Below are 25,821 nucleotides of genomic sequence, written 5' to 3' on the forward strand. Positions count from 1 at the left end.
CCTCATGATCTTCTGTTCTGAGAGAATAATGGTTTTCCTCTCCAAATTAAGGAGACCTTTTTTGCATAGCATTTCCTAGATTTTCCATCCTTTCAGGCTTTCAGTTAACTCAAAAGGTTGATTTGTGTTGCCATGCCTGGCCACCAGGACACTTCCCTGCCTTCTTGCTCCTCGCTGGGTCGGTGCTTCATGAGGCAGGGGCAGCAAGTGTAGGGCTGGGGAGTGTCTTTGCTGGGAAGCCAGGGAATGGTCTTGAGGTGAGGATGGACACTCCCAAGCTGAGCTGGGAGGACTTTCCTGAGCTTAGGGAAGCAGAGATGATTGGGCAGGGTTTTTTGTGCGGCCAACTTTAGACTGGGTGAGATGATGGAGAACACTGGCCAGCCCTTCATATAGTGTGGTATCTGCAAGTACAAGCATTTCTCTAAATTTTTCACCCTGGTTTGACTATGGGCATGGCACTGAGTGGTGGTCCAAGACCTCCTGATGTGCAAGCCTACTCTGCTCTGGCATTTGGTTAAGAAGAAGAGAAAGGGAGAAAGCAAATGACCCAGTGGTAACCTTGCTCTGCTGACTGTGTATCTTGTGTCACCCTTCATCTTGTCTCTCTAGAAAATTCTGCTCAGTGGAGAAACATATGCCTGGCAAAACTTCTGAGGGACTGTAACTTGTAAAAGTAATTTTTCTTTCCTTATAATGTGAGTTTCAGTGGATGTTGTTTTGAGCAAAATGGCATGAGTCCTCCAGTCCACGTTTTGACGAAAACGTCAGGAAGACCTGTGAGGAAGCCAGTGGAATAAACTCCAGATTGTTCAACAAGCTGGTGCTTTCATAAAGGCTCCCAGGATATCTGTGAAGTTGCAAGGCTAAAAATCATTGTTATCTCCTTTTGTTGGAGATTGACCTTCTGTTTTTTGGCTCACTATGTGTGACCAGCCTTGTCCATGTCCTTTCTTAGTTGCCTTGATGTCTCCTCTCTGCAGCCCTGTGAAGACCTGGGAGAAGCATCAACCATGAAGATCCTGTACCTGCTCTTCCCCTTCTTCCTCCTATTGGTCCACAGTGCTGCAGGTGAGAGGGGAAAAGGGGAGATAGGTTGAGGTGTGAGCCCCATCAGTGGGTTCCTCTGTGTCCTGGGAAGCGATCAGATTTGTCAGATATATATAACGTTTGAAAGGAATTGATCTGATAAACAGCTAGACAACTGAGGAGCCAGCACGGCACTTCCTTGACCTCACACGGGTCTTTCCCTGTGACTTCTCCCATGTGTACACACGCTGCTGCAGAAAAGAGAACCTCCCACTGGAGAGGATTGTTGGATTTGATGCTTAATGCATGTGGGACATTGAGATCCAGGGGCAGCGTCAGCCTCTCTGGAACCACACACATTTTTTACAGTTACCCCATAATCACTTTCTTTGACCCCTTTCACTGTGCAGGATCCTCCCTGGCTCCAGGAAATAAGAAAGAATGTCTTCGACAAAAAGGCTATTGTGGATTTCTGAAGTGCTCTTTCCCCTTTGTCGTCAGAGGAAAATGTTCAAGGTTTTTCTTTTGCTGCAAAAAGTAAGTTTTGGAATTGGAAGTGCTACTGTGATGACAGAAAGAGTTGCTGTTGTGTTTAAATGCCCATGACTAGCTAACGGCTCAGTGCTATACATGCTCCAAGCAAAGGCCGGAGGAGGAAAGGGAAGGTGCTTGGACCTGCCCTGGGTGGAGCTGAAGGAGCCCAAGGTCAGCCAGTGCCATCCCAATCTCCTTCAGCCCCATGAGACTCCTTCAGGCTTTGCACAGGGCTCTCCCAAGCTCACAAAGAGTGAAGCATTCACTGTCCATGGACAGTGTCGAGGACACGATCCTGGTTTTGCTGCATCTGCATAGACTTGGAGTCAGGTCTGCCAACACTAAGATGACATGGGTCCGACCTGTTTGTAGTAAGGACTGAGCATCACCTCCACTGAGCCTGATTTTCTGGCACCATAGACTTGCTTGTCATTGCAGGGGAGGGGGGAGAGAGTGGGAGGAAGAGTAAAGTAAGTTCCAACAGGTGATGTGCTTGTCTTCTTTCTTCGTACAGTCTCTGGGGTTGAGACCCTGAACTTTCTGAGCAGGACGTCCCCTTTCGCTTCTGGCTTCTGGAACCATCTCCTGATGTTCTCACACCTCCTGGATGCTTGGATGCTTGCGGTCTGGAGACGCCCTGTCACAGGCCTGGTGTGGTTGGGGCAGCAGTTGATTTTCCTGGCTTGAATAAAGATGAGCAGTTTGGCATTTCTATGTGTGGGATGTGTGGCCATTTCCTTGTGATAGAAAACACTCCCTGAACACTTCCACATCCCTGGAAGTGTTCAAGGCCAGGTTGGATGGGGCTTTGAGCAACGTGATGTAGTGGAAGGTGTCCCTGTCCATGGTGGAGAGGTTGGAATTAGATCATCTTGAAGGTCCCTTCCAAGTCAAACCATTGTATGGTTCTGTGACTCTGTAACATGACTTACATGGAAGCAGTGAACTGGAAGTGTTGATGTATATGTGCATCTGAACATCAGCTCATAAATGCATGCAGCAATCAATATGTTATTTCCAGAGCATCTGATGAAATTCAAATAAAAGCAGAGATAAAGCCCGTCCTACAGTTTTGAAAGTTAAGAAGGTTTATAATACTCCTCATATTCTTGCACATCCCATGCCAGCAGATTATTTTATACGATTGAGGGAGGGAAACCTTATCTGCTTTTTTGAGACTGGTCTCTGCTGTCTGTACCAGGAAAAGCCCAGGCAGCTCCTGCTAAGCTACTGCAGCCCATGTGCCCGTGGTGCAGTGGGTGTCACAAGATGTGTTGCATGAGGATAACGGTGAAGATTGCAACAGCCCCCAGGAGGCACCTTAGCCTCTCCTGTTGCTTCAGAGAGGGAAGAGATGCAACACCATCATCCCTACACAGATGGGTCGCTTTCTGATTGGCTAAGGGGAGATATGGCCATGGGAATAAGCATGTCTCACCCACCAGCAGTGGTATAAACCAGAGCGTTTTGGGCAAAGTGATATTCCCTGACCCCAAGGGCATCTAGACACAAGTAATTCCTGGTGTGTTTGTTGCTGCCTGAAGATCAAGAACTTTCCTCATCAGGTAAGTAGCTATGGGGTCTCTTCCAGGTTGACCACTCATTCAGTCTCTCTGTTCAAGTTCCATCATAGTGGAAACATCTAAATGACAAATTGTTGGATATACCTCTTCACATAATTATGTCATCTCAGATTTCTAGGGAAAAAAGTAAACTGAAAATATGAATTCCTTCCCATTAGAGCTTGCAATCTGCTGAAGCTGGGTCCAGGCTTTCCCAGGGCAGGAAAGATTGGAAAGTTTGTGTGGTGTTTGAATAAGGACACCAGGATCTTTTATGCTGGGGAAATGGGAACTCAATAACTTAAAGAGAAAGCCAGTTTACCTACTGTAGTACAGAGAATTTCCATTCTTTTTAGCTTTCCGTACCTTGAAAGATCATGTTTTCCTGATCTCTTTGGCCACTGAAACACTCCTCTCTCCTCTTCTCCTAGCAGGGCAGCTGCTGCACAGGATTATTTCATGACTGTAGCTTTACTATTGCTTTTGCATTCAGCATTGGCACAAGCATCTTCAAAGTGTGTAAACCTCCTCTCCTTTGGTAAGGAGATGCAGAAGAGCACAGGCACTTGGAAGCATACCTAATTTATCCTTTTGATCTGTCTTCCTAGAATGTATTAGGTCTATTTTAGAGACAAGTGTGCCATGCTCAAGGCCCAAGGTTTTCTGACTGCATTCTCTAAATAGCACCAGCTGCTTTTTTATCAAAACAGCATGAATCACCAGACATTAGATCTACAGCCCGTGCTTGGGAGAAAGCATAAGGAAGATAACTGAAAAATATATGCTGCCTTGCCTGAAACTTCCAGAACTATTCACATGCTATTCATGAGATTTACTGCATTCAGCTCTGGGGCTCCCAACACAAGAAGGGTATGGACCTGTTCAAGCAGGTCTGGAGGAGGGCCACAAAGATGTTCCGAGGGCTGGAGCACCTCTGCTATGGAGCCAGGCTGAGAGAGTTGGGGTTGTTCAGCCTGGAGAAAAGAATGCTCTGGGGAGACCTTCTAGCAGCCTTCCAGTACCTGAAGGGGCTACAAGAAAGCTGGAGAGGGACTTTTTACAAGGGCATGTAGTGACAGCACAAGGGGCAATGGCTTTAGATTGAAAGAGGGGAGGAAGAATAATAAATTAGATATAAGGAAGAAATTTTTTACAATGAGGGTGGTGAGGCACTGGAATAGGTTTCCCAGAAAAGTTGTGGCTGCCCCATCTCTGGAAATGTTCAAGGCCAGGTTGGATTTAGCAGCTTAATGTAGCAGAAGGTGTCCCTGCACATGACAGGGGAGTTGGAACTAGATGATCTTTGAGGTCCCTTCCAACCAAAACTGTTCTATGATTCTGTGATTCTAACTTGCATAGGTAGCTGTTGTTCTTGTGAACAGGCTACAGACAACACCATCTTCTTCTCTTCAGGATAACATGTCTGCAGTTTAGTATACCACTGTGCCCAGGCTTCTACACTTCCTGGGGTCCCCCATGCCCTTGTTACATTGGTGTGTCCCTTCTGCAGCCCTGTGAAGACCCAGGAAAGGCATCACCCATGAAGATCCTGTACTTGCTCTTCCTCTTCTTCCTCCTGTTGATCCAGGGTGCTGCAGGTGAGTGGGGAAGAAGGGATAGGGGTGAGATGTGAACCCCCATCAATGGGGTCTTCCATGTCCCAGGAAGTGACCGTATTTTTTAGAAATGCTCAAAGGAGGGAATGATTCTATTGAGAGCCATCCAGGAATAAGAGCTTGGTTCCTTCTTTGGGTTAGGGAGGGATTGAGCTCTGGGCCCCACCCTGGGCATTTAGCTGCTGCTGGTGTCTCTGGATGAGCTCCCATGGTAACTGATGAAGTCTCAGCCCATGCAGCCTACACTGCTCACCCAAAAAATGGACGGGGAAGTTTGTTGCCTAATCACAAATACTCAGTATCTTTTAAGGACCCCTAGATGTGTGTGATTCTGAGATATCAAAGCCCTCTACCCCAGGCTGGATGAGCTAGCCAAGGCTTTATGGAAGAGCTGCTCCTTCTGTAGGGATAGCAGGAGGATGGAAAATATCACTTTGTACCACAGTCAGGGATATCTATGCTTCAGGGCTTTAGCTGATAGTCCTTTTAGATAGTTAACTTGCTATTGAAGGTGCAATTATGGTCATTTTAATACTGGACCCACAAAGTGAGTTGAAATCCTAGTGGAGTGTCAGTTCTTCTGGAATTACAGAATATTCTCCCAAATTATCTTTTCCTTTCAATTTTTTTTTCTCTGTACAGGTGCATCTCTGGCTCCAGGAAGTGAAGGTCAATGTAAGCAAGAAGGGGGATTCTGCAGTTTTTTGACATGCTATCACCCTCATCACATCTTTGGAAGGTGTTCAACATTTATGGTTTGCTGCAAAAGGTAAGTTCTAAAGCCAAACATCCAGGAATTGTCCCTCTGCTTTCTTGGCCAAAATAGATCTACTATTTTCTTTAAATTTACACTACTGGATAACGCCCTCCTGCAGTCATGTTGAGAGGCAGAGGCCAGGGAAGGAGGGTTTAAGTCACTTGATAAAGCTGCTTGAACTTGCCCTATGTGGGGCTGAGGAAGTCCAAATTCAACCAGCATTTTCCCAGTCCCCTTCAGCCCCAGAAGACTACACCGTGGGCTTTCATGAAGACTTTCCCATGCTGTTGGAAAGTGAAGTTTGATCTTTGTGTAGTGTGGGGCACAGCACCACCTCCTTGAGGTTTCTGAAGAGCCATGGGTTCAAGGCTGCAACCACTAAGGAAAACACAGGTCCAAGTCATCTGCAATAAGGACTGGAATTTATCTGAGAAGGGGTTGTCCAGTAATTCCCTACAGGTCCTTATAATAGGAGAAGTGTCAGAGAGACCGGAGGAAGACAAAGAAGGAACATAATAAATAAATATTGGTAATGACATATTGTGCTTCGTTTATGCAGGAAATGGTGATGAATCCTCCTTGCTTCTGGCTCCTGGAACTTTCTGGCTCCTGATGTTCTCTCTTCTCCCTGCCTTTGCTGTCCCCATGTGGGGTGACATCAAGAGTAGAAGCACTGCTCCTGCTGGGTGCTTATGGGCTGGAGACATTCCATCATGGGCCTGATGTGACAGCTTCAATAAAGATATAGTTTCACAGAATCACAGACTGGTTGAGGCTGGAAGGGACCTTTGGAGGTCATCTGGTCGATCCTCCCTGATCATGTTGGCCACCTAGAGCTGGTTGCTGAGGTCTGTGTCCAGATGGCTTTTAAATATCTCCAAGGATGGAGACTCCACAATTTCCCTGGGCAACCTGTACCAGTGCTGGGTCAGCCTCACAGTAAGAAAGTGTGTCCTGATGTTCCAAGGGAGTCTCCTGTGTTTCAGTTTGTGCCCATGGCCTCTGGTCCTGGCACTGGGCACCACTGGAAAGAGCCTGGCTCCATCCTCTTTGCACCTTCCCTTCAGGTATTGATACACATTAATAAGATTCCCCTGAGCCTTCCCTTCTCCAGGCTGAATAGTCTCAGCTCTCTCAGCCTTTCATCATAGGAGAGATGCTCCAGTCCCTTTGTCATCTTGGGGGCCCTTCATTGGACTCTCTCTGGTATGTCCATGTCTATCTCGGACTGGGGAGCCCAGAACCGAACACGGTACTCCAGGTGCAGCCTCACAAGCGCTAAGTAGAGGGGGAGGATGTTGTCCCTCATCCTGCTGGCAATATTTGGTCTAATGCAGCCCAGGACACCTTCAGAATAGCCGCCTTTGCTGCAAGGGCCCACTGCTGGCTTACATTCAGCCTGGTGTCCACCAGGACTCCCAGTCCTATCTTGCAAAGCTGGTTTTCAGCCTGTTGAGGTCTCTCTGGGTGGCAACACAATCCCATGCTGTATGAGTCTCCTGATTTGGCATTATCAGCCAGGTCTACAGCCAGGATCACAGCTGGCAAATAGCTCAAGCAAGGGCTAGGGAAAAGAAATTGAGTTTAAAAACAACTCTCAGGAGGCGTTTGGGAGAGTCCTGCTTATCACAGCTCTTTCTCATGCAGCACTGTTACTCAAGGCCATATAGCAGCTCCATACGAATCATGGCTTTGAAAACAGCTAAACCTCCTAAAAGGGTGAGGTGAGCACAGGACTTTCCCTGTAGGTCTGCTGAGAGATGACTCCTGGACTCCGGGGTCCCATGACTTTGGGCTTTCCCTAGGAGGGATGTTCAGCTTTGTCAAGATGGGAAGTAACTGTATCTCTGTGCGGTACTTCTTGATGTTATGTATGAGTCTGTTTTTTGAGTAAGGCAGAAAATTAAAAACTCTTCAGAGCCTTCTGTTCCATAATTGCATCACTGGGTAGAGATTTGCTGCCAAGCAATCTCTCTAAAGACAAAATTGCAAATACTTTTGAATATGGTGTGTTTTGGAAAAATAAAGAGCTAGCATAGAGCCATCTTCATAGCAAGTGAGAGCTGGATTAAATTACCCAGTGAAATGTGATGGAAGCGTATGCCAACAAATAGAAGCCGAGCATCTCTACCAGGAGCTGCCTACACAGCTACAAAGTTGGTGATGGCTGAGGGTGGCCTCCTTGGAAAGAGAAGTCTTCATCAGAACAACCAGAGTCACTTCTTATAGAATCATAGAATGGTTTGGGTTGGAAGAGACCATAAAGATAGTCTAGTTCCAATTCCCCTCTGCCATGGGCAGGGACACCTTCCACTAGATCAGGTTGCTCAAATCCTCATCCAACCTGGCCTTGAACACTTCCAGGGATCGGCCAACTACAACTTCTCTGGGAAACCTGTGCCAGTGCCTCACCGCCCTAAGAGGGAAGAATTTCTTCCTTAGATCTAATCTAGATCTCCTCTCTTTCAGTTTGAAGCCATTGCCCCTTGTCCTATCACTACATGCCCTTGTAAAAAGTCCCTCTCCAGCTTTCTTGTAGCCCCTTTAAGTACTGGAAAGCTGCAATAAGATCACCCCGGATCCTCCTCTTTTCCAGGCTGAACAGCCCCAACTCTCAGTTTGTCTTCATAGCAGAGGTGCTCCAGCCCTCAAATCATCTTCGTGGCCCTCCTCTGGACCCGCTCCAAAAGCTTCATGTCCTTCTGACCCCAGAGCTGAACACGGCATTCAAGGTGGGGTCTCACGAGAGCAGAGTAGAGAGGCAGAATCCCTCCCTCGACCTGCTGGCCACGCTTCTTTGGATGTAGCTCAGGACACGGTTGGCTTTCTGGGCTGCCAGCGCATGTTGCTGGCTCCTGTTGAGCTTCTCATCAACCAACACTCCCAAGTCCTTCTCCTCAGGGCTGCTCTCAGTGTATTTACGGACATACACACATATTTACCTACAGGTGTATCACAATCATGGAGGCATTTTGTAGAAAGGGTCAGTCATTTGGCAGAGAGCAGTCAGTCTAGCCTCAAGTGTACTCCAGATGGGTGGAGAGGAGAAGGCACCCTGCTCACTCCCTGCAGGACTACCCACCTGATCCATTGGACCTCTTTGAGATGTCAGCTTGAGGGGGAGCTGGACAGCTAGCCTGGGAGAGCTACTTCCCTCTAAGGTCTCCAAAGGTCTTCTTGGGGGTTGTCCATGGGATCAGCACAAGTGCTTATGAAGGCAAGGGAGGTCCCTCCCTGCTGTGTGGTGAGATGGAGCATGGAGCAGCACAACTCTCAACAAGGCCTCCAACAAGGAGGGTTACAGTGTGTTGGAGCAAGATAAGGAGGAGGAGCCTAGTGCCTCCAGAACGGGTAGTACCCACCCAAAGAACACAGTGCTCAACACAGTTCTCTATAAGTATCTGCTGCTGCTGGTGCTGCTGGACAAGGACCAGGACAGGGGTGACATTTGGTCATTTATAGCAAGCAATGTCCTGCATATTGAGGCCAGATTTTTTTTTGAAGTAAAGGTCAAGGCTTGAAAATCATCAATAAGAATTTTCGGCTTTTGAATTGTAGAGAAACCTCAACAGTTGGCGGCCAGCTACCCACTAATTCCTGCTGTGTTGAGAAATAATGATGTTTCCTGTCCTCGACTTCCACGGTGTGTGCTTCATTCCCTGACATAACCGCGTAAGGTTACATTGTCAAGAGGTGCTACTTGAGAGAATATTAACTGTTTAGACAAGTTCAGGCAGAACTGCAAGAGGTAAGAGAGGGGCTGAGAGAAGAAGAAATGTTTCGGTACCAAATATTATGCGACCTGTGAAGTACGTATAGTGTATCTTCCACAATATATACTTCTTGCAGCACATTTCGGGGGATTTAATTCCTCTGGCTTAATTTAGGTGACTACAGACACAATGGTTACTAGACTGCCATTGCAGTCAATAGAGTCAGGAGAACCAAGAGGCCACTGAGGATGACTTCAGTTGCTTGAACGTTGGCATTTCTAGTGCTGTGTGGTATTCTGCCTGGTCTCCATGAGCTGTTGTGGAAAAATCAAGACCTCTTGCAAGTCTTGTCTGTTACAGGACTGTAAAAATTAAAATCTGTAGTTTAAAATGTCATAAATCAGATGTTCTAAGGGTCTTCTCTGTATAGTTCATCAACATCATTGAACACTAGTGTAAGAAATCCTACAAGGAAGAGAAGACTAGATGTCACATTTTCATAATGTATTTGGCCTAAAAGTGAATAAAATAAAATAAAATAAAATAAATAAAATAAAATAAAATAAAATAAAATAAAATAAAATAAAATAAAATAAAATAAAATAAGATATGATATGATATGATATGATATGATATGATATGATATGATATGATATGATATGATTATCCTGCTTATCTGCTGATTAAGGAATAGTCAACAACTGTGTTTTTCGTAAGCTAATTGCTTGTTACACTTGCCTTTCTCAGCAAAACTGACAACTTCTGCCATGATGACAACTAAAATCACCTTCATGTTTCTAGGCAGAGATTTTCTCTGCTTTGTCTCTGTTCTGGTGTCTTTTTTCCCCTTTTAATACAGAATGCTGGACTTGCTTTCAACCATAAGGCCCCTATGCATTCTCTTTGCTTTACTCTTAGCTGTGTCAGATAGAGAGCAAGTCTACAGCCTACACCAAAGAGAAAAAAAATGAAATGATGCTCGGAGATATAGATCTGCCCAATAAGTTTTGAATTGATTTTTGAGAGTGGACATACTCTAGCTGCTGTAAATGCACTGAGAAGAGGCCTGAAGCAGGAGATTTTGCCTGAAGGCATGGCCATATTGCATGTTAGATGCCTCTTCTAGATATGTTCCCTCTGAGGGACAACTGTACCATCTCAGACTCCATTGCTGTGTGAGCAAACCCTGACAACTGTCTTACTGCATGACTGGGCCAGACTGTCAACTGGCATCAGGCAGAGTCTAAAACTCGTCGAGGCATACATTCCTCCAAACACCTGTTTTCCAAAGACTTTGAGTTATGTTAACTATCACCGTGTATCAAGTATAGGAAATTATGCCACAGAGGATTGGAGGTTGGATGGGACACCTGAGGATAAGTTTGTTCTTTGCTAAGAAGTGCAAACAAATAGCCATAAGCCGGGTAAATGCTGCTATTTTCGCAGGCAAACAAAATCCCCTCCTGAACAACTTTTCAGAAATTTGTGCATCCCTACAGAGAACCGAAGGGAGTGTGCCATATGGTGGTGGGTGTGGGAGAGGTGCTAATGAATCTCCATCTATTATCTTTTATGCATCCTTTCAGAAGGATAGGTAGGGAAATAAAAGCAAAACTTACATCCATTGCTGTGAAATTACAGGACAAACAACTTCTGGAGAGAAAAGATCTGGCATACATTGTTAAACTATTTAAAAAAAAAAGAAAATAGGCTTACATCCTTCCCGGGATGCTCACGGGCAACTTCCAGAAGCCAGAACATTGACTCTCACATGCCAACATTCTAATGAATGGTGGTTGTCTGGGTTTTTAGCTATTTCTATTTCTCTTTCCCCAAGAAAAGATTTTTACATAGTAAAAAAAAAAGGATTTTGGCATCTGAATACCTTCCTGAAAGGGAAGCAGATTTCTTCCAGCCTGTCTATCTCTTGGTACTGGAGGGTAAGGTCTTCAGTCCATGTCTGTCTAGCCCTGGACAGCTGTATGTCTCAGAAAAGCTCAAACTAAGGGACAGTTTGCGCTGTAAATTGTTGCCCTCCAAGGATTATCGCCCTCAGCCCATGCAACAGACACCCATGTTTCAGTGATGTGAATGCTAAGCAACAACAATTTATTCAAAAGAAGGGAAAGCAATGCACAATACATTTGGATTTAGTCTACATCATAAAGCTTTTTGCATTAAAAATGAAAGGTGCATTAGACTTTGTAGGAGGATCCAGTAGTTTTAGCAGTAAGAGGATTAAAAGCAAATTTCTAGGCTTAGAAGAAATTTTCATCGCTCTTGAAGGGATGGTCCATGAAGTTTTTATGCATCCCATGGCCTGCACAAAAAAAAAAAGAAAAGAAAATATTCAGATTCTCTTTCTGCTTGTATTCTCTTCCTACTTACTCTCAGTACATGCATATTTTCCTCTTGAGTATAAACACTTTCCAAAATACCTCATGTCATGTGTAGCCATGCTGGGACAGCCCTATGCACTCATACCTGTGAGCAGGAAGAGTGTTTTCCTATTGCTTCAAGGAAAACAGAGAATTAAATTGATACCCCTTGATATCAGGGTGAATGCATTCATTCCTCAGTAAAAACAGAAGGGTACCTTTCATATTATAATTTCTTTTTACAACACCATTACACCTTTTTCACACATTTGATGGCACTCGGAGATCTGTGTTCACCCTGCAGCGTCACTGAATTCCCCTCTGTTCTCCATGCAGCACAGCAGCCTGGTTCTGCAAATACTGAACCCTAATATTTTGTTCTGGCATAAGAGCTGTAAAGGGGTCAAACAGAGCTGGGACAGCACAAGGCTGACATCCCCGACCGTACTTTATCCTTCTTGCTGGGGCAGATCATGGTGCACCGCAGGAGAAAGAGCACCGTGGAGCTCAATCTACTTCAACGCTTGGCAGTCCTCATGGTATAATCAGGTTTTTTCATTATATTCAATCTAAACTTTCAATAACACCCTGGGTTTAAGGACACAGGTAAAATAGATTTGTCTGCTCATACTATAGACAATTCTTGGTGAATGCCAAACTCACCATTTGCAGCAGCTGCGGAACCCAAAGCAACTTCCAACTTTAACCAGATGAGTGGGACATCTTCCAAAGTGACAGGTCCCTTTTCTACAAAGAAACATGTCCCGCCGGGGTGAAGACAAACCTGCAATGATAACAAAAAATTGTCTTCCCTCTCATTCTCAGGGCAGGGCAATGCAGTTGTAATGTCAGCAGGGTTTCCCATTTGTTGAGCTGCCTTCACCACCAACTTGCCTTAAGGACTATTGCCCAGATTTGGCCGTGTTGAAAAGCTGCGTAAGAGGTGAGATCACAAAGCACGTCTACAACTTGCAGAGGTGGGATACTTAGGACATAGCACATCTAAATATATAACCTTAAAGTCCAGGTGGAAAATGACACAGATCTCCTGACCTTATGGAAGAGTCACGAGTCCAGAGGCTTTTATTCTACCTCCTATCCAAAAATAATTGGCCAGGCTTCATTTTCATCTGCTGAGTGTGCTGTTATCCAAAGATCATGGCCACCACAGACAACATCTCAGGTGTCTAACATCAGAGCATTTAGCATGATCTTTTTAGGAAGATACCAGAAGTGAAAAATCACTTTTCTTCAGAAGTGATAATTTCTCCACCTTTGGCACAGTTTTCTTAGGGGAGCACAGACACTGAGCTGTTTGACTAACTCCTGTTCGATTTCTAGCAATTTTAACCAGTAGTGGTTAAAATGTGCTGGGAATTTTACTTTGGGTGCATAAAAAGTCCCTTCTAACATCTCTTTTCCATCTTACCTGGAGAAACCTGGAGTGCCAAGAAGAGGAGAGAAAAGAGCAGGTAAAGGATCTTCATGACTGTCGATTTGCTGTGTCACTGTAGGGAAAAGGACCAAGAAAGATGCATGACAGATAGTCCCTGGGATCTATAGTCTTCTGAACTGTACAAATACTGTGTTAATCAAAATGTTGCCTGTTTCCTCAAACTTTCAGAAATAACCAGTAAGATGAATATGACGTCATGACTACTGTGTGAGGATTTCTGGGGAAAGTAAATATATACAGGGTAACATGCTCTCAGGATATATGATCATGAAGTTATTTTAATAGTTTGGTTGCTTGGATTTCTTTCACATTTTGCAAATAGTTCTTAGCCAAAATGCAACCATGACTTTATTGTTAGTTAAATGTTTTATCTAATAAATAAACAGCACTAAGCAAAATGACGTGATTATACAGTCAAACTTACAAACTTCAGGAAAAAAAATAATGTTCATTTTGCTATGTTAAAATTTATCAAGAAATAACAGCTAAAATCTGCTTGCTCAAAATCTGTAGTCTTAGTCTGCAGGCAGCAGTTCAAGAATGTACAACCAAATACAACCAAATCAATTCCCATTTCACAAATGAAATTTGAAAAGAAAACATGTAATGCCTTCATTGAAAGAGTTAATAATTGAACTAATATCAGGAAAATGGGATAAGATAGCCTAGAATGGGGCTTATGAATAAAGAAGAGGTAGTCAATGTCATATGTCTTGGCATTAGAGAATTTTCTGATCTGTCACAAATTATATTCCTTTAAGGAAGGGAAATGAGGTAGTGCTGAAATGTCATATTTCTGCATGGAATAGTAGAGGGTGGCCCAAACCAGCTTTGAAATTAGTATTAAAAGTCTACACAAATTCCTATATATTTGCAAATATCAGAAGGAACAAGTAGGCAAAGTTAACAATTCTGAAAATGAAATAAAGTTCTTAACATAGAGACATAGATGAAAAATGTATACTGGACCACCAATTTTTCCGGACCACAGATATCTCTAAAGTAACCTGACCCAGCCAGATTTTTTTCTAGGAGTTAGTAAGCAGAGTATTTTTATAAAAGTATTTCAGTTATTAGCACATATTTGTGCTAATATCTCAGTTAACTAATATTTGTGCTAACTAATCTCGGTTTCTGGAAAACTGAGATTAACCTTTTTTAGTAACCTACAAATTTAGGTTAATAATGCAGAGATTTGAGGTTTTGGTTTTGGTGGGATTTTTTGGTTTTTTTTTTTTTTTTTTGAGGAAAAGACAGCAGCAGACATTGAAAGAAAGACTGAAAAGAACTGAGAAGTTACCAGGTATCAGGTGAGCCCAGATGCCAAACAAGATCTGCTTTTGGTCCCTTCCCTCCGGAGGACTTTGGTGGTGGGGCTGAGACCCTCGTTTATAACGTGTCTCCTAAGGGGAGTGACAACTTCTTTCTCTTCTCAGCAAGCACACATTGAGCCAATCAAAAAATTATCTTTTTTTTTTTTTTTTTTTAGTGACTTCTGATCCAACCAAAATCAAGTTGCTTTTCATTTCCCAGTGAAAAAACTGGGTTTCTTTCTGAGCCTATTGAAACTTTTCTTCTGGAAAATCCCAGGTTATTTGTGCAATACCTCTTGTGACACTCCAGTTTGTGTAAGACACGTTAAGCCACCATGGTATATGTCAAACATCTTGGGACGTACGTTGAACTGTTCATGCTTAGGAGCATCATAATCCATCGCAATACAAAACATCTGCTTGCTTCTCTGCCCTCTCAGTTAGTTTATTTTCTGTTCCATAAATACAGAATATAAAAACACGGAATGGACATATGAAACTAAAACTAATATCCATTGGCTTAGTGGCCAGTGGCCACTAAGAATGCCTAAGTAAAGGGCATAAACTGTGCAGAAATAGGGCGAGTGCATCATGGTTACATGCTTCCAGCTGATGGAAAATGCACCAGTTTAGGGAAATTCAGTGCCAGAGGCTGTCTCTTGACCCTCAGGCTGCAGACCTCCTGAAAAAACATTTTTCCGTGACTCCAGCTGATTTTCTTGTACTTCTGGCTTCCACAGGACCACATACTGTATCCTAGGTGAGAATTCATTTTTTGCTTATCTGCTCTCAGTCTGCCAGCTGATGGTCTCAGCTTTTTCTGTCATGGGAAGTAACACATAAATATTCCATTTGCACCTCTCTACATCACTACTGATGCTGTGGTCTTTTCTTACACTCCCCCTTGTCCATCTATTTTCCCGCAGTGAAAAGAGGGATTCTGTCAGCCACATCTGTCAGATAAGCCTTCAAATAGACGCAGCTATTTCAGTGGATCATTCCTGTTGTACATTTATCATATTTTTTGAGTTCTGTTACATCATTTTGGGAATGGGCTGTCTAGAATAGCATACAATGTCCAAAACGCATCTTGGATTTGTAGTGTCTAATCATAGTTACTCTTTTGTTTTCAGTTCCTTTTCCCCCTCAATTCCTGACATTTGCCTTGCCTTTTTTTCCACAGGTGAACACTGACATTTCTTCAGTGGTGTCCACAGTGAGGTCTACAATTGCATTTGTGCGGTTTTGAAGTAACCTTTGATGGTCCTCTGTGACTTCATGCTAATATGGTTTGCAGAGAGGTTTTTATACGTGCAAACTAGATTCCTTAGGAGGAAAACAAACCAGAAGTTTTGCTTTGAAGATACTCCCAAGGTACTCTGGACACACACCGGTGCTTAGTAGGGCAAGAACCAACTTGTTGGCTACACCATCTCCGGGTCCTGTAGAGTGTACATAACATTTCTCTCTTTTGGAAGCCTGGAGAGTTTGGACTGAGGGATCAGCTATTTGAGGAGAGACTGAAGGACTAGTCTTTGTTCAGCTTGTAGAAGACATGGCTAAGGGTTGTCTAATTGCTGTTCACAACTACCTAATGGTAGCTCAAGAGAAGATGCAGCCACACTCTTCTCAGAGGTGCACAGTGGAAGGATGAGAAGTAACAAACACAAATTACAATGAAATAAATTCCAATTAGATATAAAGAAAAAAACCCTCTCACAATGAAGGTCATCAGACACTGGAATGGGGACCCAGAGAATTTATAGAATCTTGAGCCCCATGTAGATATTCAAACTCAAGTGGAAAAAACTCTAAGTAACTTGATCTGTCTTTGAAACAGGCTGTCTGGAGGGATAGATGGACCAGATGGTCTCCAAACACCCGTTCCAACTTACATTGTTTTGTGATTTATTCAATAGCAAAACCCAAGTAAAACTGAATTCATAAATCCGTATAATGAAGAACTGAGGAGTTTCAGCACAATCTCTAAGGTCTAGTGATACTGATCTTTCATTGCACCGTCACTTGCTGACATGCCCAATAAGTATTCAAAGACACCAGTGCTAAATACTTTTTCAGATCATATTTTACTTCACAGCTTTCTTCAGTTAACAAGCAAAGATTGTTCATGCAATATTTTAATATGATATCTGAAGTACATCATGATAGGCTATGATACATTTGCTATTTTGAATGACTAATATTTCTAATTGACCAAGATCCATGCAAATGACATAATGTCTTACATATCATTTAGTATCAAAATTATAATGAAATATTTTAATCACTTATTGGTTCCTCAGTTTAGTTACTAGTGATGTGATTTTTAATACTTTTATATTAATTTCGTAAGTATACAGAAGTGTACACATGTGCATACCTGCACAGACACACATAGAAATATATGCATGTGAAAACATGCCTACAAATGATTTCCCTTAAATACATACTCTGAAAATTGAGATAGCTTTTTATTTTCTACATACTTTTATAAGGGAACTGTTCTTGCAGTAGGAAAAACTGATAGTTGAGTTTCTGGTGTGTCTATGAACTTCTGGTCATAAAGCAGAAAATGAATGGAATAAAATTACAAAAGTTGCAGTTGCTTCACAACTTGCCAAGAGTTTGTGGTTAGCTTGGCTACCAACTGTTATTGTTACTCAACCTGATTCCTCAAGGAAATGAAGATGCATCGTTAATTTTTACCATGACCGAGGTCCTATGTGCAAGTAATGCCAAGGACTTGGCTTTAACCCTGAGCGTTCTTGACACTGATAATTATAAATTCTACATAGGCAGTCCCATTGTTACCATCAATATATTTTTGCCTGGAGACGGGTAAGGGAGAGGCAGAGGAGGGATGGAGCACCTTTGGTTGTCCAAAGCTCATAGAGGTGAGGCAGGCCTTATCAAGATTTCAGTTTGTGGCTCTCAGGGTGGAAAACCTTTCCATCCCTGCCTGCAGCTCCTGTTCTTATGAGCAGGAGACAGTCAGTCAGATTTGCACATCAGGAGGAACATACCCATATCGGTGTTTTGCCCTTAGCACTCTCAGCGTTTTTCTCCAGTGTCTTTTGCCAGTAGACCTGATTTACACCAGGATCCCAATAGCACTAACTGCACGTTCCTTTACTCAGGATATCTAGGTAGGAAAGTACATGGGATCCAGCCCAGCTAGGCTCTCAACAATAGATAAGTAGTCCTCTCTACCCAAAACACCATCTACTTTCTCACTATTTTCAGTGCAGAGGGAAAGGGAGTCTTCATGGAAACTATTCTTCTGCTTAAATAACATTTCCTTGTTTCATCAAAGTTCAGAAGATGATCCAGTTATGTTTCTTTCTATCTCCACGGCAAGTCTTCAACTTCTTCAGTTGGAGTTCACCAACGATGCCACACTCTTCCACCCATTTCAGGTCCAGAGCACTCAGTCTTCTTTGGAGGAGGAGAAATATTATGATGGGGTGAGCATTTTAAGTAATAATATAGTGCTTAGAGCCCTGGCACAAGAGCTGATAGATGGAGCCTGAAGCACTGCACTGCCTGATGCAGATGGGATACACTACTAAGGGAAGTGTCTTCACAATGAGGCTGCAGAGTGTCGTCAGGCGAAATGACTTTCACCCTTTTAAAATCAAGATGCTTGGGTAATTGTGTCAAGATCACTTGCTAGAGAGGAAGAAGGATCTTACTTCCATCTTAGAAGTCTGTATCTAGCACAACGAAAGGGAGACTCTCAAACTCTGCTCCTAATAGTTTTCTGGTGGGAAAAAAAAAAAAAAAGGAAATATAAGGGAGGTCTTTCAGCAGTGTCACCCCTATTTAAAATGCTACTACACAAAATACCTTCATGCAGTTTTATCTCTAATGTCAGAGGACGGTTGTTCATTGCAGGGCCAACGGCTTTAGACTGAAAGAGGGCAGAGTTAGGTTAGATATAAGGAAGAAATTTTTTACAATGAGGGTGGTGAAACAGTGGAACAGGTTGCCCAGAGAAGTAGTGGCTGCCCCATCCCTGGAGGTGTTCAAGGCCAGGTTGGATGAGGCTTTGAGTAACCTGATGTAGTGGAAGGTGTCCCTGCCCATGGCGGGGGGGTGGAACTAGATGATCTTGAATTTCCTTCCAACCCTAACCGTTCTATGATTCTATGACAATGAAGGCTTCAGGCATCTGTAAGCGATTGTATGCAGGTATAGGTAGAACATTGGGTCCAACAAAAGGCTGAGCCCTAGTAGCTTGCCCAAAAGCAGATGTTTTAGTGTGTTCAAAAGAGGAGCTAGGATGAACAACAGTGATGGTTGGTGACCTAGCTAATCACAGACTTCTCCTCAGTCGTACAGTAGCATCATCCCTTTGCATCCTTTATGTGCACTGAATAGAATTCTAGCCAGAAGGCATCATCGATGCACAGGAAATAAAGATATTTTGATGCAACTGTGGAGTGTACAGTACAGAAATTCAGACTCTTCTAGATAAGCTGTAAAAGTTGTTAGTAGCAGTTGCACTGCCAAAGTAGATCCACCAAAAGGAGGATAACCTGTATTTAGATGTTGTTCTATAGTAGTAAGTGAATTTGCGAGGCATATACTGTGTTATAGTTAACAGATAAAGTTTTGATGCAAGTATCGATCATCTCAATCAACAATGAACGGATACACAGTCATAAACTCCAAACAGTACACAAAAAGTATTTAATCAAGCTCAAGACTTTAATGATGATGTAGTTATCTTGAGCAACCAGGGAGAAAGGATGAGATCAACATCTGTATGAACAAATCTGCCCTCTGTCTTGTTTTTGACTTGTCATCCAATCGAAGGTATCAGGGTACCAGAGCAGAGCTCAGCCTTTTGGTGCAAGGACCACACCATGACTGGCAGCCATGCAGTGTGTGCTCAAAGCTCTTTGGCACAGTCTATGTAGCTTGAAGTTTCTAAAAGCCAAAGAATCTTTGTCAACTGAATTGTATTTTCTAGAGACAAATGGCAGGAGTGATCTCACCAAACTTTAGATGTCCTAAAGGTAAACATCAAAGTCCAAGCTATTTTCACTGCTCTACCTTTATAGTTAATGGAGAGAAATGGTTCTAAAGATTTTTAACTGAAGTACAAACATTTTCAATAAGAGTGCTAGAAAAGCCATAAAAGTAGCAGTAAGGAAATACAAGAAACCCAGAAATGTTGCATTAGGAGATGTTGTGCTACAGCATCTCCTGCAAGCTGAACAGTCATAAGCACTTCTGCAGAGCAGCGTAAATGGGAGCTGTTTCTCTAACACAGCCAGCATTTTCCTTTCAGAAGGTTTTTTACATACGTAGGCACCTCTCCAAACCCACCCAGAAAGCCATTAAGAGTCAAAATCATCTCAGTTTGGTAATGTATTTTACCAGACACTGTTCTGTGCACATTCAGCAGCTGCTTCTGAGAAGATAACAGCCAAATCACTATGTTGCACATCCACAACTTTTGGAAATGTGTTTTCTACTCTCTTTCCCTTTCCTTCTTTGTATCTTTTTTCAGGTTTGTGTTACTGGCAAGGGTCTGAAGTTACCCAAAATGTTCCAAATTTTCCCTCGTGTGAGGTCCTCTTAGAAGCAAAATTTCTCAGATGCCTCCAGGCCCTCTGAAGGAAGCATCTGGAGATATCTTGGCATTTTCTGCATTACTAGGCCACGATGGCAGGGAAAAAGGACAGAAAACATGGATTTTGTCTCTGACATCTCAGTCAAAAATGCTGCAAATTTGGGGATGCTGGCAGTGCACTCACAGGCCAAGGAAAAAAACCTTTTCCAGCCAAATTTGCCCTGTACTTTGGCATCTTCCAGTGAGAAAGGAGAGTCCACTTCGAGGCTGCTTTCACCACAAAGTCCCTGATCCTTGTGCAATGCATTTTAGACCATCCAAGTTTGAGTAAGATATGTTAGACCACAGGGTTACGTAAAATACCTGTGAAAGGCAATGATCACTCCTTCTAGTCCTGCAGGCTCCTTATTCTGCCTTTAGTATACAGCTTCGTTGTCTAATTTGTGCTGTAATATGGTCATCGTTTCCCTTCATAACATTTTGCCCTTTACGTCTAACATTTTGGTTGTCTTTTCTCCATGTCAGTAGAAGAATAAACATTGCTTACTTTTCAGCTTATTAATTATGAAGTAAATAGTTTAGTGCATAGTGAAATTATGAGGTATGACATTCTAGCCTGAATACAATCTCTCATAGAAAATTTTATAATAGATCACATTTTCATTTTACTACTTCCTCTCTGGATTGCTATTGCTTTTTTTCCTGTTGTTTCAGCGTCCTTCCTGATATCAACTTTTACTCAATCTTTCTCAGGCTGCCTAGCCTCTGGGAGGATAATTAGCACACCTGCCAACCTCATGTATATTTCCTACAGTATGCTAGAATCATAGAATGGTTTGGGCTGGAAGAGACCTTAAGGTGTATGATTCTATGATTCTATGATTCTATGATCTAGTTCCAATCTCCCTGCCATGGACAGGGACACCTTCCACTAGACCAGGTTGCTCAAAGCCTCATCCAACCTGGCCTTGAATACTACCAGCGATGGGGCAGCCACAGCTTCTCCGGGTAAACTGTTCCAGTGACTCACCACCCTCAGACAGAAGAATTTCTGCCTTAGATTCAATCTAAATCTCCCCTCTTTCAGTTTAAATCCATTGCCCCTTGTCCTATCACTACACACCCTTGTAAAAAGCCCCTCTCCAGCTTTCTTGTAGCCCCTTTAGGTACTGGAAGGCTGCTAGAAGGTCTCCCCGGAGCTTTCTCTTCTCCAGGCTGAATAACCCCAATTCTCTCAGTTTGTCTTCATAGGAGAGGTGCTCCAGCCCTTGGATCATCTTTGTGGCCCTCCTCTGGACCCGTTCCAATATTATGTATGGAATATAAAAAGTTTATTAAGAAGAAATTTCCTTTGGGACCTTCCCACTCTCTTGTGCTACCCCATCTCCTCTGGATATGTCTCTGCTTATCCTGCTCTCTGCTCCAGAAGTTTTACCCACCAAAAAACGTTAACAAGTATTTGTCCATGAGCCAACAATTTAAAGTCAAGCCATGCCTTGCAGTAGCAGATTGCTTAACCCATGACATGGGGAGCTCATTTCCACAGTTGGAGGATGGTGAGAAGACCCAGATGCACACAACTGCTGTCAGTTTGGCTGTCAGACGCTTGTCTGTGCTGTGTCCCACCAGGCAGCTCTGGATTTGTGGTGCCCTCGTCTGGAGGCTGCTGCCTTGCAGCTGGGCAGGGCAATGCTTGTGCATCTGGTGTTATAAAGATGCTGAGGTTTAACCCAGCTGGCAGCTAAATGCCACACAGACACTTGCTCACCCTCCCCCAACCCTGGGGAATGGGGAAGAGAATTAAAGGGGAAAAAGGAAGGAGACACATGGATTGAGAGAAGAGCAATTTAATAACAACAATAATACAAAATAAAAAGTAACTATGATCAAATAATAAGTGAAAAATATATATCTAATAGTAATAATATATACAAAAAAGTGATGTACAGTATAATTGCTCACCGCCTGTCCCATCCCTGCTAACGATCCCGAAACAGATAAGTCCCAATACCACAATGCCAGATGACCAAGAGGCCCAAAAAGACAGTGAGAGAGCGATAGAACTCTGAGAGACCAAGAGTCCGAGAGAGACCTTGGAAGAGCATTCCTGGAAAAACAAGAGTTCTTCTTCCCAGTCAACCTTCATCTATATACTAAGCATGATGTTGCATGATATGGAATAATCCACTGACCAATTTGGCCCTTGATCCTAAATCTAAGTTCAAATCACAAGCTGGAAGTTGTGGGTCCTTTGTTCCAGCCTTGCTCTCCCCCCAGCCTGTTATGCTCTTGCACACTGGCAAAACAGGAGAAGCTGAAAGGTCCTTGATGTCTCAGCACCAACTATAAACATCAGTGCGCTATCAACATTCTTCTCATAATAAATCCCAGACTAAATCCAAAACACAGAGCTCTTCTAGCTGCTAAAAAAAAACCCTAATTCTGTCTCAGTCAAAACCAGGGGAAAATCTGAGAGGTGGGAGGAAGCTGTGGATGCACAGCAGTAACCACAGGTATGACAGCACATGAACCAGGTCAGCAGTGGCATCCTGGCTGTGTGGGGCCTCATGTTTGCATGAATCCACATTTGTCTTTTTTCTTCTTTCCCCTCAGGCATCTTTCAGTGTGAAAAGAGAGGATTAACAGAGAGTTTAATTCATTACAGCTCTTAAACTCAGCTTGCTCATTTCCTCATCCCGGCCCCGTTGAGCAGCTGGGCTGGAGCAGAGCTGAGCACTGGGTGGTGGAGAGCTGAAACCTGGGCTGCAGTAGAAGGTTACAGAGTGATTTACAGGGAGATAGAAGTAAAAGCTGTAGGCAAATAACACTGAATGATTTCCTTCTTTCTTTCCTGTACCACAGTGCTTGGTTTTACACCACATATATAACTATATATATATATACACGTACATATATAGCAGCCTTCAAAATATGCTCCCTGCTGAGTTTTGCAGCATGACCAGAAGGAACAGAACTCCCCATCTCTGTCCTGGACTTGCAGGGGAATTACAGAGGATATAAGGGTAATTTTCTAGATGAGGCTGGTGCTGGAGATGGGAGCTGAGTGGCACCAGGTTTCATGGACAGTAATTGCACTGGTAGTGTTGTGCTGGAGCAGGAGTGCCCAGGGACTGCCTTTATGTGAAAGAAAAAACTAGGTTTGCCTTAAAAGATGCTGGGATTATTTCTGATTCAGACAACCCCATACTGCAGCAGCCCAAAACTCGCACGAGATGTTGCTGCTCTTAAACTGGGCCATATGTGTAAAAATGCTTAAAATCACCTTGGGCTATAAGAAGAGGAGGAACCTAAAACTTCTGTGAAGTCCTAGAGTCCTGAATTTGGCCTTTGCAACAACTATGTCCACGAGACAATGTTCCACTGTAATAAAAATAAAAGCGTAACAGAATAGATGTCTCTGATGATGTCACCGACTTCTGGTGAGTGCTGTGGTGTTTTATAGACCTTCTGGACCATGTAAACAGAAGGACCAGAAACCTTGCTGCCCAGGAGGGATGCTACACTTGGGTGAGGAAGGGGACTGGAACAGGCTGTTTCTTTCTGCCGGACTCAATGTGGATGATTTTAAGAAATCTCAGTGCTGGGACTATCTTCCTCAAGACCAGCTATCAGCTTTATAGTGCCCTGAACGGAAAGACAGCTCAGACATCCACCTTCAGGTTATTTAAACCTATGTTTTGGTCCCAGCTGGGTAAACTCTCCATGTGGTGCAAAGCCTGGCTTTGCAATACAGTTGGTAAAGCACAGACAAATATGACTGCTGCTCTGTAGACGTAAAGCTGATTTTCTGCTCTCTGGTTCCCTAAGCAGTACATTTGCCCTCATATTTCAAGGGCTTTGGAACCATCTGGCAAGCCTGTTGTTTGCTTGTGTCTTCTCCGAGCTCAGGGGTCTCTGTGGGCGGGAGAGTTGCAGCCCAGCCATGGTGCCCGGAGGGAGCCGGGGGCAACTCGATCTGCTCCGCTGCATGAAGCATCGGACAGCAGCCGTGATTTCCAGGCAGGTATTGGGCAAGTCAGGTCTGGGCAGGTTTCCACACAGCTGGTCAAGGCCACTGAATGGACAGCAGGACTGTTCCAAAGTTGGATGTTCATAACCTTTTTTTAGCAAATTGTGGATGTGCCGCAAGGACAAGTGTTGGGCAATTGTACCAAAGGTCTATCGTCCCTTCCTGTCATTTGCAAAGACGGGAGGAAGAGGATGGCAAAGAGAAGGTGAAGGATCCTGTGGCTTCAAGTTGGCTGAGGACATCCTATCATCAGAGGTAAGCTGCAGCAAGACAGAGATGATATATAGACACACAGGATTTAATTCAATTGCCGTCACACCAGAATCTAGAACAATCTGCAATGCTCTGGACTGTCTAAGACCTCTGCCTGGGGCTGGTGGACAAGGTCAGGAGAGGGGAGACAAGGTATGCTGGAGCAGCTGAGGAGACCAGGTGGAACACAGGGGTGTCTCAGGTGATACTTGTCTAAATGTGAGCAAAAGAATTGAGACCTGGATGTTCACAGAGGGCGGGAGTCCGTGACGTGCTGTGTGATAAAAAGCCAGAAAGGATTTAGTCCTTCCACATATTCTTATTAACATCATTATATATGTAGTTAATTAGTTAGTGTGGATTTGCTAGGAGGACTGTAGAGAAATGTGAGAGTAAGAAATGCCATCATTACAGAATATGTGCAACTTCAAACAAACAACGGCTTCAGTTAATATCCTGACTATTCCTGAGTAAATCACGGATTAGAATATCTGGATTATTCTTTTCTATTTGCATGTCCTTCAGCTAAGATAAATATAAAGCAGTTTAGAAAATTCAGGTTTTATATCAATTGGAACATTTATATATTATGAATATATACATACACAGGAAGGTAAATACAAATATATATTTGTGTGTGCGTGCACCTCCACATGTTCAATGTATAAAAGAAAAACAAGATTTTTAAGGATTCACACTGTATACTTTGCAGTACTGCAAAGGAAACTGATTAAGACACACAGCTGTCAAAGCGCTTTCTGTTTACAATACTAATTGATATGCAATACTCATTTTTTTATTACACATTTATTTGCCAAGGAACAGGTTAGGGAAATGTATCCCTTCTGTGAGCTTGAGTAGCCAAAACAATATTTGATGTCAATAATAGTACACTGTAACTAAAATAACAGATAGTTTATTTACTGTATTTAAGAAACATAAAGTAAGTTTTCCATCAAGTATACCAACAGCTCTAATTCATTAGTTGGAGATCTTATCTCAGTCTTAATTCATATTTGAGCTTTCATCTGTTTTGTATCACTTTGGGCAGCTGACACAGACACAAAGTGGGAAACAGGAGGAAAGAGTCATTTTATCCTATTTTAGGGTCCTTTTCAGGACGTGATCGGTCATCTGTCTTCTGCTTGTCTACATTTACTGAGGTGAACCAGATCCTAAAATCTCGGTTCAGAGCACTGTGCAGCTAGGAACACATTTATGGATTTAATATTCATAGTGTTTATTTCTGTCTCTTTACATTTCATTATTTGATTGTTTGAAAGAAATTATTTAAAGATTGTTTAAAAGAAAAGATTATTTCTTTTTTAAAAGAAAAAAAAAACCAAACAACAATAGAAACAAATACTCCTGTCTACTGTAAAGCACATATACATGTTCCATCGATTGAATTGTCCAGGGTATGGGATTTACTAAAATAGCTGTTTCTGGGCAGTTAAAGCACCTATTTGGATTTTTCCTTTTGTATCTCTTGGACCCAGGTAAACAGGATTCCAAGCTCCTGCAACACAGAGGCAGATGTCTTCTAAAGGAAGCAAATGTTTCCCACCTCCCCAGACACTCATCATCAGCTGTCTCCAGC

The 25,821-nt window shown here is 43.0% G+C and overlaps 3 protein-coding genes across 3 annotated transcripts; 2 read left to right on the plus strand and 1 right to left on the minus strand.

Moving 5' to 3' along the window:
• Positions 1–1,013: 1,013 nt before the first annotated feature.
• On the plus strand, positions 1,014–1,570 carry LOC147529196 (ostricacin-2-like). Its single transcript, XM_086624057.1, has 2 exons — positions 1,014–1,071; positions 1,440–1,570. Exons 1-2 carry the CDS (start codon positions 1,014–1,016, stop codon positions 1,568–1,570), a joined length of 189 nt encoding a protein of 62 aa, XP_086480183.1.
• Positions 1,571–4,665: 3,095 nt separating this feature from the next.
• On the plus strand, positions 4,666–10,142 carry LOC147529197 (antimicrobial peptide THP1-like). Its single transcript, XM_086625625.1, has 3 exons — positions 4,666–4,723; positions 5,384–5,510; positions 10,130–10,142. Exons 1-3 carry the CDS (start codon positions 4,666–4,668, stop codon positions 10,140–10,142), a joined length of 198 nt encoding a protein of 65 aa, XP_086481751.1.
• Positions 10,143–11,366: 1,224 nt separating this feature from the next.
• On the minus strand, positions 11,367–14,389 carry LOC104377516 (antimicrobial peptide THP2). Its single transcript, XM_086624068.1, is given in 4 exon segments — positions 11,367–11,531; positions 12,249–12,373; positions 13,019–13,097; positions 14,346–14,389. Coding segments are annotated over 3 exon segments (348 nt in total). The 5' UTR covers positions 13,077–13,097; positions 14,346–14,389.
• Positions 14,390–25,821: the final 11,432 nt, after the last annotated feature.

Source organism: Tauraco erythrolophus, chromosome 2, assembly GCF_009769465.1.
Source record: "Tauraco erythrolophus isolate bTauEry1 chromosome 2, bTauEry1.pri, whole genome shotgun sequence".
Lineage (NCBI taxonomy): Eukaryota > Metazoa > Chordata > Aves > Musophagiformes > Musophagidae > Tauraco > Tauraco erythrolophus.

What these genes read in the sequence shown, in the direction of transcription:
- LOC147529196 (XM_086624057.1), top strand. Translation starts at nt 1,014, where the DNA reads ATGAAGATCCTGTACCTGCTCTTCCCCTTCTTCCTCCTATTGGTCCAC. An exon ending in ATTGGTCCACAGTGCTGCAG is followed by an intron (nt 1,072 to 1,439) that starts GTGAGAGGGGAA and finishes TTCACTGTGCAG; the next exon opens with GATCCTCCCTGGCTCCAGGA.
- LOC147529197 (XM_086625625.1), top strand. Translation starts at nt 4,666, where the DNA reads ATGAAGATCCTGTACTTGCTCTTCCTCTTCTTCCTCCTGTTGATCCAG. An exon ending in GTTGATCCAGGGTGCTGCAG is followed by an intron (nt 4,724 to 5,383) that starts GTGAGTGGGGAA and finishes TTCTCTGTACAG; the next exon opens with GTGCATCTCTGGCTCCAGGA.